This window comes from Neltuma alba, unplaced genomic scaffold, assembly GCF_004799145.2.
Source record: "Neltuma alba isolate B1F8T4 unplaced genomic scaffold, ASM479914v2 tig00004720_pilon, whole genome shotgun sequence".
NCBI classification, from domain to species: Eukaryota; Viridiplantae; Streptophyta; class Magnoliopsida; order Fabales; family Fabaceae; genus Neltuma; species Neltuma alba.
In genome coordinates, this window is record NW_021633834.1 from 55,146 (window position 1) to 67,261 (window position 12,116).

General features: G+C 32.0%; 2 protein-coding genes across 3 annotated transcripts; one reads left to right on the forward strand and one right to left on the reverse strand.

The window, feature by feature from the left end:
* Nucleotides 1-3,707: 3,707 nt before the first annotated feature.
* On the forward strand, nucleotides 3,708-4,318 carry LOC114745577 (uncharacterized). Its single transcript, XM_028933734.1, has one exon. The coding sequence runs from the start codon at nucleotides 3,778-3,780 to the stop codon at nucleotides 4,126-4,128; it is 351 nt and encodes a 116-aa protein (XP_028789567.1). The 5' UTR covers nucleotides 3,708-3,777; the 3' UTR covers nucleotides 4,129-4,318.
* Nucleotides 4,319-7,719: 3,401 nt separating this feature from the next.
* LOC114745575 (ubiquitin thioesterase OTU1) lies at nucleotides 7,720-11,880 on the reverse strand. 2 transcript variants are annotated; one of them, XM_028933730.1, is made up of 9 exons: nucleotides 11,817-11,880; nucleotides 11,034-11,130; nucleotides 10,875-10,920; nucleotides 9,909-10,017; nucleotides 9,010-9,101; nucleotides 8,863-8,925; nucleotides 8,557-8,675; nucleotides 8,082-8,157; nucleotides 7,720-8,001 (listed from the first exon to the last, which is right to left on the reverse strand). In XM_028933730.1, exons 2-9 carry the CDS (start codon nucleotides 11,096-11,098, stop codon nucleotides 7,945-7,947), a joined length of 627 nt encoding a protein of 208 aa, XP_028789563.1. In that variant the 5' UTR covers nucleotides 11,099-11,130; nucleotides 11,817-11,880; the 3' UTR covers nucleotides 7,720-7,944. The 2 variants fall into 2 exon arrangements, with proteins under 2 accessions (XP_028789563.1, XP_028789564.1); XM_028933731.1 differs by having other exon boundaries at nucleotides 11,034-11,111; nucleotides 11,817-11,862.
* Between the last annotated feature and the right edge of the window lie 236 nt (nucleotides 11,881-12,116).

Genomic DNA, 12,116 nt, shown 5'->3' on the forward strand with positions numbered 1-12,116 from the left:
AAAAAGATTTTACATAAAGTTAAAGAATTAAATATCCTCTCTTATCTATCATTTAGTTAGTTTCAAAGTTCCTGCACCAATGGCGGTGTGAATGAAACTTGCTCTTTTTCAAATATGAGATATGAGATCGGTAATCTATTGAAAGGATTAGTGCAAAATAAACTCTCGCTGGGGTCGGGAGCTTTCCATCTGTTGTCTAAGTGTGTATTTGGGTTGTTTGGGATCAGATCACAACTAAACACCTAAAAAAATACTTATTAATATAATTCAAAATAAAATTCCTCTTTTATACTTCTCATATTTGATAATTTATAATTAAAAAGCTGCTTTTTTTAATATGATTTGGATCCCTTTGAAGAGAGAGTTATACAGAAGTCTCACATTTTTCACTTAAGAGATGTTAAGTCCTTGTTAAGGTTTGAGAAGAATTGATGGGTGAAATAGTATCGTACGCAGATTCAGGATGGCTGGCACCAGCTCTTTACAAAATACTTTGTGAATATTATTTTCTTCCCACCTAATCCTTTAAAGAATTGGATTTTGATGGTGGAATTGAAATCTGTATAAAAATAGCTTATTTGCTTACAAGGACATGCATATGAAATTGGATTTTGAGATGGGACCATTTCACCAACCAAACCACCTATTTATCATGTGGATATGAATATTATTTTATTTTTATTTTACAGATATACAAATATATTTCTATGCGACCTTTTCCAATATTTTGGTTATGTTGAGGATGGATTTATAATCAATACTATTAAGTATATGTAAAATATCATCATAATTAAAAAAAATAGTTCAATTTTTTAAAAAAGGTATTTTCAATTTAAATTTTGAAAAAAGAAAAAGAACATAAGATATGTGGAGAATAAAAAGCCTTACAATGAATTTGAAGAAAGGAATAACAATGGTATGAGTACATTAATAAGATAAGATTATGGGCTTAAGAATTTTTATTTTCAGGTTCAATGCCCTTTTTATTTTTTAAAAATTATTTTAAATTTATTATTTATTTCATATATTTATATATATATATATTTTTTTTCGCACTATATATTTATGAATAAAAAAAAGAAGGAAGGTGGGTGGTCAGCGGAAGCGGCACGTGAACGACAACGCGTTCCGGCCTTACAGGAGCACCATTAACTCTCCTTTCCCCTTGGTAGATTCCCTTGGCTCGCCCGTTCACACCATTGCTTTCATTCTTCCCATCACTTATTAGATTCCAATTTTTGGTCCCTTTTCACACCTATCTTCCCCCCTTTCCCTTTCCTAAATATATATATATATATATATATATATATTCTTGAGTTTCTTCACTTTTTATTGAAACTCCTTGAGTTAAAATAATAAATTTGTCTTGAAAGTGTTTTGTTAGGTATAATTGATATCCTTCATTTTTAACTAGGACACTATTATTTTGCAAATTTCAAAAGTAAATTCAATATTTGACCATTGTTCGTGGTTAGTTTGACCAAAGTCTCCAACAGAGGCCTTGGTTCTCAAAATCATCTGTTGTTGGCAAAGGCCTGACAGTAAGTACTATCTCCTGTCTTTAATATAAGAGCTAAATGATTAATTTGATAGATTAAAAAAACTATTTAAGTGTTATTTTGTAATAAATATGTATTATCTTTTGTAAAATATCTTTACTAATTAAGTGTATTGGCTAAAACTACTATTAGTGCAAGAACTATTTTTTTTTAAAAAAGGATAAATATGAGAGACAATATGAATTGAGATATTATATTTAGAATTAAAATAAAAATCAAATAAACTCTCATATTAAGTACCCGAGGTAGTAATGTGGAAGGAACATCTTTAAAAGTATCCCATTAAGGAATGTGTAGTGTCTTTATTTGGAGACAACTTAAATATGTGATTAGGTATTATAACAGAGCAAACTTGCCGTCATGATCCACTAAAATTTAGCACAAGTCGCTTCAATTTGCTCTCCTACCATAAATTAGCTCATGTTACCAGATCTTAAACATTAATAGCTAAAAAAAAATTATGGCAATAGAAAGTTTAGGTTACTACTTGCTCTTTTAGAAAAACTCTCGAGGTCCCTTAACCCTAATCAGAATTGTTCACCTATTCATCAGTGCTAATCAAACATTCCTTTTTCACCACATTGTGCAATTTATAAGACTTTCAAAATATTATTCTGCTAATTAAAAGTTCAGGGTAGCAAATGCATTTTATGGAAAAACTTCCAAAACAGATTTATCTTTTAACCTAAATTTCTTTATTTACTTTTGACTAAAATATTAAATTTCACTCGTATAACCTTAATAAACAAACACAAACACACATACAAATATCACACTACCTCCGCTTGTCAATATAAAACTTAGTTTGATATTTAATTTAGTCTTAAGTATAAGATTTCATTTCATTTTATTCCTTATATTTATCTATTTATTTTCAAGGTATTCCTTACAGTAATTGTATATTTTAAATGTTTCATCAAATAATAGTTATACATAATATATGTGATTAGTAATGATATTTGATGACAGACAACTCTTATTTATCATAAATATCTAACATAACTAATTTTTTTAATATAGTCAAATTAATCAATTAACTCTGATATATGTTAATAACATGAGGACATATTAATTAAACAAACACATACATGTTAGGAATCAAACTATAGTATATATAAAAATTTAAGGAGACGCATTGTTTGCGAACTCTAAATATTGCACTTCTCATTTTATATTTCATTCGGAATTTATGAGGTACTATTTAGGTTATACTGCCTCCAATCCTTAATAGAAAAGCTAATTAACTAATTAAAATAGATTAAAAAAACTAGTTAAGTTAGTTATTTGTAATTAATGAGTATTATTTTTTCTAAAATATCCTTACTAATCAAATATATTTGCTACAACTACCATTATTACAAGGACTATTTTTTTTAAAAAAAAGATAAATATGAGAGATAAAATAGATTGAGATATCATATTTAGGATTAAAATAAAAATTAAACAAGCTCTTATATTAAAACAAGAGGTAATATACAATGTATAAGTTTCAGTACAGTGTTGGTTTCATTGAGATTTCGCCATAACTCTCACATTAATTGGTTTGACATATAAATATTTGTTCAGCATCTACTAAATCTTACACAATGATTGAAATAAAATTATACTGCCTCCATTTTTTATTATAAAAGCTTATTTAACTTTTAATTAGGTCCTAAATACAATACTTCAATCCACTTTATTTTTTATATTTATTTTTTTTAAAATAATTATTGTACTACTTACACATGTTAATTCTAGCTAATATACATGATTAGTAAAGGTATTGTAATAAAAACAACACTTATTTATTACAAATAACTAATTTAATTAATTTTTTTAATATTTCTAAATTAGTTAACTAGGTTTTATATTAAGGACCAGAAGAGGTGGTAAAAAATAATTATTCATTAATCAGCTATTAATTAAATGTATAAAAAAGTTAAAAAAGGGTTCAATATACATTGGATGGTGGATCCCGTTCACGATTCTTTTCACACCTAAAATTTCACACTCGAAAGTTCAAACCTCTCATCACTTTCCACGTAGGACGCTCTCTCAATCCTACGTGGCAAATTAGGTTTGACTCCTTCTCTCCTCCCCCCTCAATCTTCTCTCTCCTGTGTAGGTATATAAGTATATCCCTCTTCTCTATGCAGCTGCCGAAATCTCATTAATCTCTCTCGAGCTTCAGCAAATTCCCGCTGAAAGCCCAGAGCATTGCGAGATCCATCCAACAATGGGAAATTGCTTGAAGCCTCAATCCTCGAAGAAACGCGTCTATGACGACGAATCCGACGACGGCGAGGATTGGAGTTGGCCGACGCCGTCTCCGGCGGCAGAGAGAGGAACAAAGGGAGGTTATTCAGCTAAGAACGTCGGGGATTTCTCCGGTAAGATAACGGAGGTGAAGATCAAGATCTCGAAGAAGCAGCTGGAGCAACTGCTGAGTAAAATGGAGGTGAAGGAGCTGGGGGTGGATCAAGTGATGACGCAGTTAATGAGCCACGGAAAACGCCATGGATATGAGGTTTATCAGCATCAACGATCATGGAGGCCTGCTCTGCAGAGTATTCCAGAGGTGAATTGAGAGCTTTTAGGGCTAGATTTTGAAGCAGACGAGGTGGAGAGAATTGGCCTGTGAGGTCAATCCTGCTTCTTCTCCTTCTCCTTCTTCTTGGTTCTCCTTTTTGTGTATTTCGGTGGTCCCTTCAGATTTTGGTTTGTGTATATATGAAATTGGGGATCCTATTTCGCCTGTGATAGATTTTTGGTCTCCCTCCTTGTCCTGTACACTACTGGATTTGAAATCTTCTTCTCTGAACCTTTTCCCTCTTCTGTGAAACTGAATGATCTGAAAATTTACGCAGGGGATACCGGGATGAACACTTGAGCAGTGATCATATCAGCCAAATATAAATAACTAAAGAGAGATCTCTGTTTTAACTATGAAATTTAATCAATCCTATGCACTGAAGGACGATTTATCTCTTTGTGATCCTCTTCCGTTAATTAATATAAAACTCATTTAACTAATTTGTTTATATTAAGGAAGTTAGGTAAGTTAGTTAATTATAAAAAATGTGACGCGTTTTTTCTAAAATACTATAATCCTTCTTCTTAATACCCTCTCTTCCTCTTATACTTGATTATGACTGAGGGAGTATCTATAGGAGTAATTTAGAGAAAACTGATAAATATGAGAAATAGGTTTTATATTTAGAACTAAAACCAACTCAACAATTGGGTCCTATATTAAGGACCGGAGGAGTAGATTCGAAAGTTTAAAAATAATTAATAGATCACATAAAATTTTTAAAAGAGTATTTTAAAACTGAAAAATAATTTCACCCACCTAAGTTTAATATGTGAGTCTGAATAGAAACTACTGTAGTGTGGGTTATTATTGGACTCGTGGGTGAAAAGTATGTGAAATTGTTTTTTTTTTTTTTAAATGACTATGGTGTGAAATCGGTGTGATCTATGGTGTGAAATCGGTGTGATCTTTGAAAACTTTGTTAAAAGAAGAGAAAGAAGATGTCAGAATTAAAGCTCCCTTTCAACCAGCAATATGAATAATGATTTTGAGATGGTTCCCAAAATGGGCCATCCTCACTTTAGGTAGTGTGATGCATGGCATAAAATATAACAGGCCCTATTCTTTTGATCCAAAGTAGAAGAATTAAAAAGCTTGTCTTATTTATTTATTTATTGTCATAAAAAAGCTTGTCAACAACTAGTTGCTCCAAGGGTAATGACGTAATGTCACCTGTTATGCTTAGATGAGGTATTAGATTTGAACTTGGCATTAACATGTTTGTCTGTGAGCATATTATAAAAACCAAATAAAGGTATGAAAATAGATATTTAGCTCAGGGGAAAAAATGAATTTAAGAACTATTGCCAAACAATTGTTTATGTAATGATAAGGTTTTTTTTGCCTTGAAGTACATGCCCCAAAAAGAATAACAAAGTGTATAAGATAACTTTTAATTAGTACTATCAATATAAATTGTATAAGTTGTCATGCTGTCTATAAATTATATAACAAAAATGCATTTTTAAAAAAATTCTATGTAATATGTAAAAAGCACACACACGTATATATATATATATATATATATATATTATTGGCATCATATTAAATAATTAAAAACAAAAGAGCCTAGCGAACCTCAAGTAATGTAAATGCAATAGCACATATATATGTAATGACAATTTTGTGATTCATATCTAAGTCTTAGATTACTAATATGAAAATTTTGTTAGTGGATAATTTATATTTGTGTAACCGCTTTTGAAATATTAAAAACTAAAAAGCATGTTTTAATCTCAGTAGGCTTATGAAAACTATATCATTTAAACTTTTTAGTATTTATTTAAGATGGTAAGTGATCTCACATCGGTTAGGAAGAGAACACAAGTTCAAATTTCAGGAAACGTGCTTGTTGGGAGGATTTTAATTTTAACACTCCTAATTCGACAGAGATTAGTTTGAAGTCTAAAATAATTTGAAGATACTCTGAATTTACAAAAAAAAATATTTATTTAAGATCTATTATACGTAACACAGTACAGATTATTACAAACTATATTATTCGTAAATCAGGTACCGTTTAACTAATTTCTTAATTTCATGTAATGTAAGAGACTTACAATATTTTATTAAAAAATGTAAAGTCTCAAGCTAAATCTACAGGTGATTATGGCGAAAGAAACAAGGTTTATTAATTAATTAAATTAGGAATAACAAGTATAATTGTAATTTGTAAAACAGCCGGCGCTTCTAAAATTAAAAGAAACTTTGTTGTACGAACCCGTGAACCGTAAGACTCGTGACTTCTGTTTATTGACATTACTTGAAACTCAATTTTCATCCTTTTCGTTGACCATTTAAAAAAAAACAAACAAGATTCATCATTTTCTCTAAAATCTTGGGGGGAAATGCTTGGTTCCAAGCAACTTCAATAAATTAAATTTCTCAACGTTTTCATTTATTTATTTTTCCTTTCTTTTCAACGCGCGCACACGCGCGCACACACATGAATTCATTGGCTTGTGCCATCACTGTCACGATTCGGCATTGAGAAGTAAATTAACATCTCATTTATTGTAATCATATTTCATGGAACAGACAGTTGGGAATATTTCAGCAGTCAATTGCCGGCCTCTCTCTTGCAAAACCCTTAAACTTCATTTCAGATCCTCTGGATGAAGCCTGAAAAGTTGCCATGGTTTGCTTTTCAAAATATATATCATTTATAATTCATAATATAATTTTTTAGAATTTTCACATCATATAATAGGTTTGAAATTTGCACAAAGTAGTAATGTTCTGACGTTCTAAATAGTAATATTTTTTTAACTTGAATTGGATGTCTGCTCTACATCGCGGGTGCAATTATTTTTTAATGGTATAAATCATACTCCTCTTGTCATTAATATAAGACTTATTTAACTAATTTGATAAGTTAGGTAAGTTAGTTAATTGTAAAAAAATATGACATGTTTTTCTTAAAAAACCATAGTCATCTTTCTTAATATTTACTCTCCGCTTCTACTTGATTATAGTTGATGGAGTATCTATAGAGATAATTTAGAAAAAAAAAATAATAAATATGGAAAATATGTCTTATGTTTAAAATTAAAATTAACTCAATAATTAGGTTTCATATTAAGGACCGGAAGAGTATTTTTTAACAATACACAACTGAAGAAAAATTGCATATGCTAAAAATAAGTTATACTCAAATATCTTTAAATAAATTTCAGATATCTTGGCATAATAAGTATTTCAATGAGAAGTTTTTTCAGCAATTTTCCCATTTTTAATTTAATATTTAATAAATATTATAAGCAAATCCTTACAAGTAAAATCCTTCACATAAAGATTTATTAAATTAATTTTTTTAAAAAAATTCATATAAATTATGATAACTAAAACATTTTTTAACAATCAATTATATAGGGTCAAATCGGGCCCAAGAGTGCATTGACTTTGACAAGCCCAAGTTTTCATTTTTTGCTCAGCTTCAATTGACTCGATATGGTTGGGCTGAAACATACATACACATCATCACCCAAATATTTTCACATTCTTGAGGCTTATAAACAATCTAATCTTCTCGCAAGGAGGGGAAAAACCAAGAAGGAAAAAAGAAAAAGAAAAAGAAGTAAAGCGCACAAAAATTCAACCTTTTCCCCCTCGGATGAGGAAAACACATTATTTTGTAATTCAATGAGCTCTGAAAAACAACACGTTTGCAGGAAAGAGTAATATGGCGGCGAGCCAGGCACTGCACATTCATAAGTTACAACAGTACATGAAGAGGCCAAATCAAGTGAGGTCATTATCTGTGAATTTGTATCCCACAAGAGCAACTATTATACATCATCATCTTCATCATCATCTATACTCTTGAAAGTTAACATGACCAGTTGCTTGTGCATGCTCCACTGCCTCCTGTTGACGTATATATTCACAATGAAAACCAGTGCTTAGAAATGAAGAAACAAACACAGGTCTGGGAATCATGTCAGTACCTTCTGACCAACTACGCCAATTTGGCATATCCCGCAGCGGAGTGTGAAGCTGGCCGTGTCGGTATAGCTTCGTTTCCTGGACAACAGCGGTGAATTGAAAAACAAGTATTAGCTAAAATATTCTTGTATCTGGTATGTATGATGTTTGAAGTTGTTAAAGAAAGAATATTACGGGTAGTTTACAGAAATCCAGAACAAAACTGCCATTGATGATTGAACAACCCGAAGAAAATGTAGATTTTTATATTTTCAATTATTTGAATACCATGCTATCCACATCTTTCCAGTATACAAGATTCTTTTGACATGAAGGGTTGTTTGGCTATTGCCAAAAGCACTTCCAAAAAGCACTTTTCCACAAAACGAGACAAACTCCTTCACATATTTGCTTCGTAGACCGTAAAAACACTTTTGAAACCATAATTTGATTTCTATCCAAACACCCCCGAAGTCTCTGTAAGAATGAGAGACAAACCTTTGTTGGTCCTTAACAAAATCAAGAGCAAGCCTCTCAACAGGTCCAATGCTTCTGTCTTTCTGTACAGCGAATATGGTCTGATCAAACTCCTCAGGGGCACCCTCAAAGGGAGACATCTGGCCCATACAAAGCATAATTGTCAGAAACACTAGAAATACCCACCCATTATGCTTTTGTTGGAGAAACTCATAGCAAGCATTTTGATAATAAAACCTAAGTGTGTACTAATTCAAAATAGGTTTTAACACCTGTCAACAAATAAAAATAAGGAAACAAAAGATGTGTTCGCATGAAATGACGTACAGCTAATGCATCGTAATGGAGACCATCATAAATCAGCATGACCCTTTCAGAATATTTTCTCTCCTGTCGTAAGTATCCACAGAAGATAATGAAAATTTGTTATAGGAAGTTCCTTGGAAGGATGTTGACTGAGAATGAAAGGCTAACCTGACCATACACATCGCATCGTGTCGTTTGAATATCATATGCTGCAATTTCACGTCCATAATAATCTGCTAATATTGAGAGCTCAATGGCACCTTGACAAAGGGAAGCAAAGTGGCCAAATTAGCAACTGAAATACTGGCAAATTCATGGTATTAATACACTAAACTTTAAAATGTAAACAGGAATTTATATTAATCTCTTCATCTGCAAAATATGGACCCTAATATTTTCATCATAACCCAAGGGCCAAAAATGCCACACCTGAAGTTTACAGAGCTTTTAACTTGATATCCAAACATACGGGTTACTATGACATTTGATATTCATTGGCTTTCAGGAAAAAACCACCAATCTCATGAATTTAAACTGATAGATGTAATGCTGCAAAAGTCCGAAAACTATTCTTCCAGAAATCATAATATTTCCGTATGCCCAGACTAAATATTTCCAATCATAATATTGATCGATAATCTTTTAATAGGGATACAGTGTTGAAAAGGGAAAAATAAAACCTTACTACAACATCATCTTTGAAATCATAATGAATGTTACCACACATTTTCACATAAAGCTTTTCCAAAGAAATTCTAGGTGAAATTTCCAAAATGCCTGAGAGAAACTACAAACTTTTAACAACACTCCAATAGTCTTCTTTTCTCTGGAGGGAAAAAGCCTGAATTATTGCTATTTTTTAAACTAGCATTTACAACATATATCCCATTGATGACCATTTCCCTTGACAACCATTATAAAAATGAAAGCAATAAAATGCATACAGAACATCAAATTCTGTACTTCAACTAGTAAGGGGATACTATAAGACATAAAATGGATAATCGTGTGGATATCAATAGTTTAGAATTAAGAAACCGTGATTTGGAAGGCCTGGCTGAACTAACCTCCCCACTTCTCTGAGTCAAGGATCCAGGCACAATAGTCTGCATTTGGCTTTCCAAGAAATGCTTCAGAATATTTCCCTGGATCACTTGCTACTGTTGCAGCTATAACCTTTGGCATGTTAAACATCACAAACGGTTAAGGTAAAATTACACATCTATAAAAGACATCAGCTATGTGCTCGAAGCAAACGGAAAGTTATAAGACAGTATAGGGGTTCTACTTTACCAGTTGTAGCTCCTATGTTGGACATGTATTTTCTCTCAATCCAAATAATTACAATGGTTGCTTCCTTTTGATGGTTAAAACTTCTTTTAAAGGGGTGTTCATGCCGTGACTAACATGGCGATATGGCTGGGCATAGAACTGTCAAAATCTAAACTCATACTATTCTAACTACTAAATTTTTCGTCCCTTGACCAATCCAAAAGTGCATCAGGGACTTCTGATAGATAGGAAAAAATCTGAAGTTCCATTATGAAGTTAAGTCTCAAATAGGAATTTTTTTCTTGAAAAAAAAAAAAAAGGATAGTGCAGCTTGGACTAGCATGAGTTATATCAACTGCAATAAGGTCCTACGTGCATTTATACACGTACTGCACCAAGAAGACTCTCCAAGTACAAGTAAAATTCACGGATATAGATGCCAAAGAACAACCATATCTACTTGTTTCCTTCATCCTTGAATAAAAATTAATCATCAGTTTCTTTTATTTTTCCTTCCATCCTGTTTTAATATAAATGTCTAGATGTAAAAGTTGTCCCACAAATAACAAAACAAAACTTTGTATTGATCTTTGGATTTTGGAAACCAATCCAGAATGATGCCAAGCCAAGCACGGTACTATACAATCAACAGCTAAAGAAGCGTAAGAGAAAAATTTCAAGGGCAAGATGAAAAAGATTCAAATATTTCCATGACATTTACTATGCATATTTGTAGCAAATATAAAGCATGAAAACATTACCTGTCTCAACTCAGAAGCTTTAGTTTTATCATGATCCATAACATACCTAAAATGGAATGAACATAGAGAATAGCTTAATCAGACTATAAGCGGCACTATTGCTAGCAATATTGCATATTAAAGACCAACAAAACGAAAGACTTTCGCCCAAGAGCTTACCCTATTGCATTGAAGAGGCAACTATTATCTGAGGGAATTACTCTTCTCACAATAATACCCTCCATGATCTAGCCAAGCCTGCAGATATTCAAAAACCCTTGTTCAAAATTTGCGCGTCAAAACAAGTCATGCAATCAGACACTATAATATAAAATATAAAATCAATAATAAGCCACACTATTTACAAGCCATAAAGAGTGTTACTCATTCTTCATCCCTAGGGGAAAAACAAAAGAGTAAGAACTCATCACCACCATCGTCTAGATCATCATCGTCATCATCATGAAAGACTAAATCATATCTCTAAGCACAAAAACAGTACACCAAGCTTGTTGTGGCAATAATGTTGTCAAGCTAAGAAACCAATCTGACTCATAGAATTTTAAGTATTGCTGCACAAACATTGGAATCTAATTCCCGCAGGGCAAAAGCCCTTGTAATAATAAAAAGAGTGAATCTAACATCTCCCAATAATATGGCTTCCTTCATTCTTTATCCTCCACACGACGAACTTACGATGCCTTTTTATTAGTTGTGAGCTTAAATAAGAAATAAACAAGACTAGAATCCACAATTTATCAGCATGCCACAGATAAGGTTCAGAATCTCCCTAGAAGCCATCTCTAAGAGCACGAGGATATCGCTATCTCACAACCACAGCTGCAGAAAATCCAACCAGAAAACTCGGAGAGAAAAACACTTCAAAAATTCAATATAGAATGGAAGGAAGAAGAAAAATAAACAAAAACAAGGTAAATTACAGGTCAGATTGATAAATCATACAATTAAGAAGAAGATGGAGCAGAATTTAGCCGGGAAAACCAGCCCCAGTGCAAGAATTACGATATATAACCAAGTGCAGAGCTGCAAGACACCCAGAAGCATAAATAAGAAGAAAGCAATTCCCAGAAAAAAAGGGCCCAACGAAATTTCCAGATCTATAGTGGTCCAAGGGAATTGCTTTAAAACAAGAATACCAAGTTATCCTTTTTTCTGTTTCTTTTTACCTGATAAACAAATACCAACAATAAGGACTTTTTTTATTATTTCTTCAGAAACCAAAAAATACGAAGAATCAAGAAT

Coding starts and splice junctions, on each gene's coding strand:
- LOC114745577 (XM_028933734.1), top strand. CDS start 3,778: ATGGGAAATTGCTTGAAGCCTCAATCCTCGAAGAAACGCGTCTATGAC.
- LOC114745575 (XM_028933730.1), bottom strand. CDS start 11,098: ATGGAGGGTATTATTGTGAGAAGAGTAATTCCCTCAGATAATAGTTGC. Junction 8,926..9,009: donor GATGCGATGTGTATGGTCAG/GTTAGCCTTTCA, acceptor TACTTACGACAG/GAGAGAAAATATTCTGAAAG. Junction 8,158..8,556: donor TTTGTTAAGGACCAACAAAG/GTTTGTCTCTCA, acceptor GCTGTTGTCCAG/GAAACGAAGCTATACCGACA.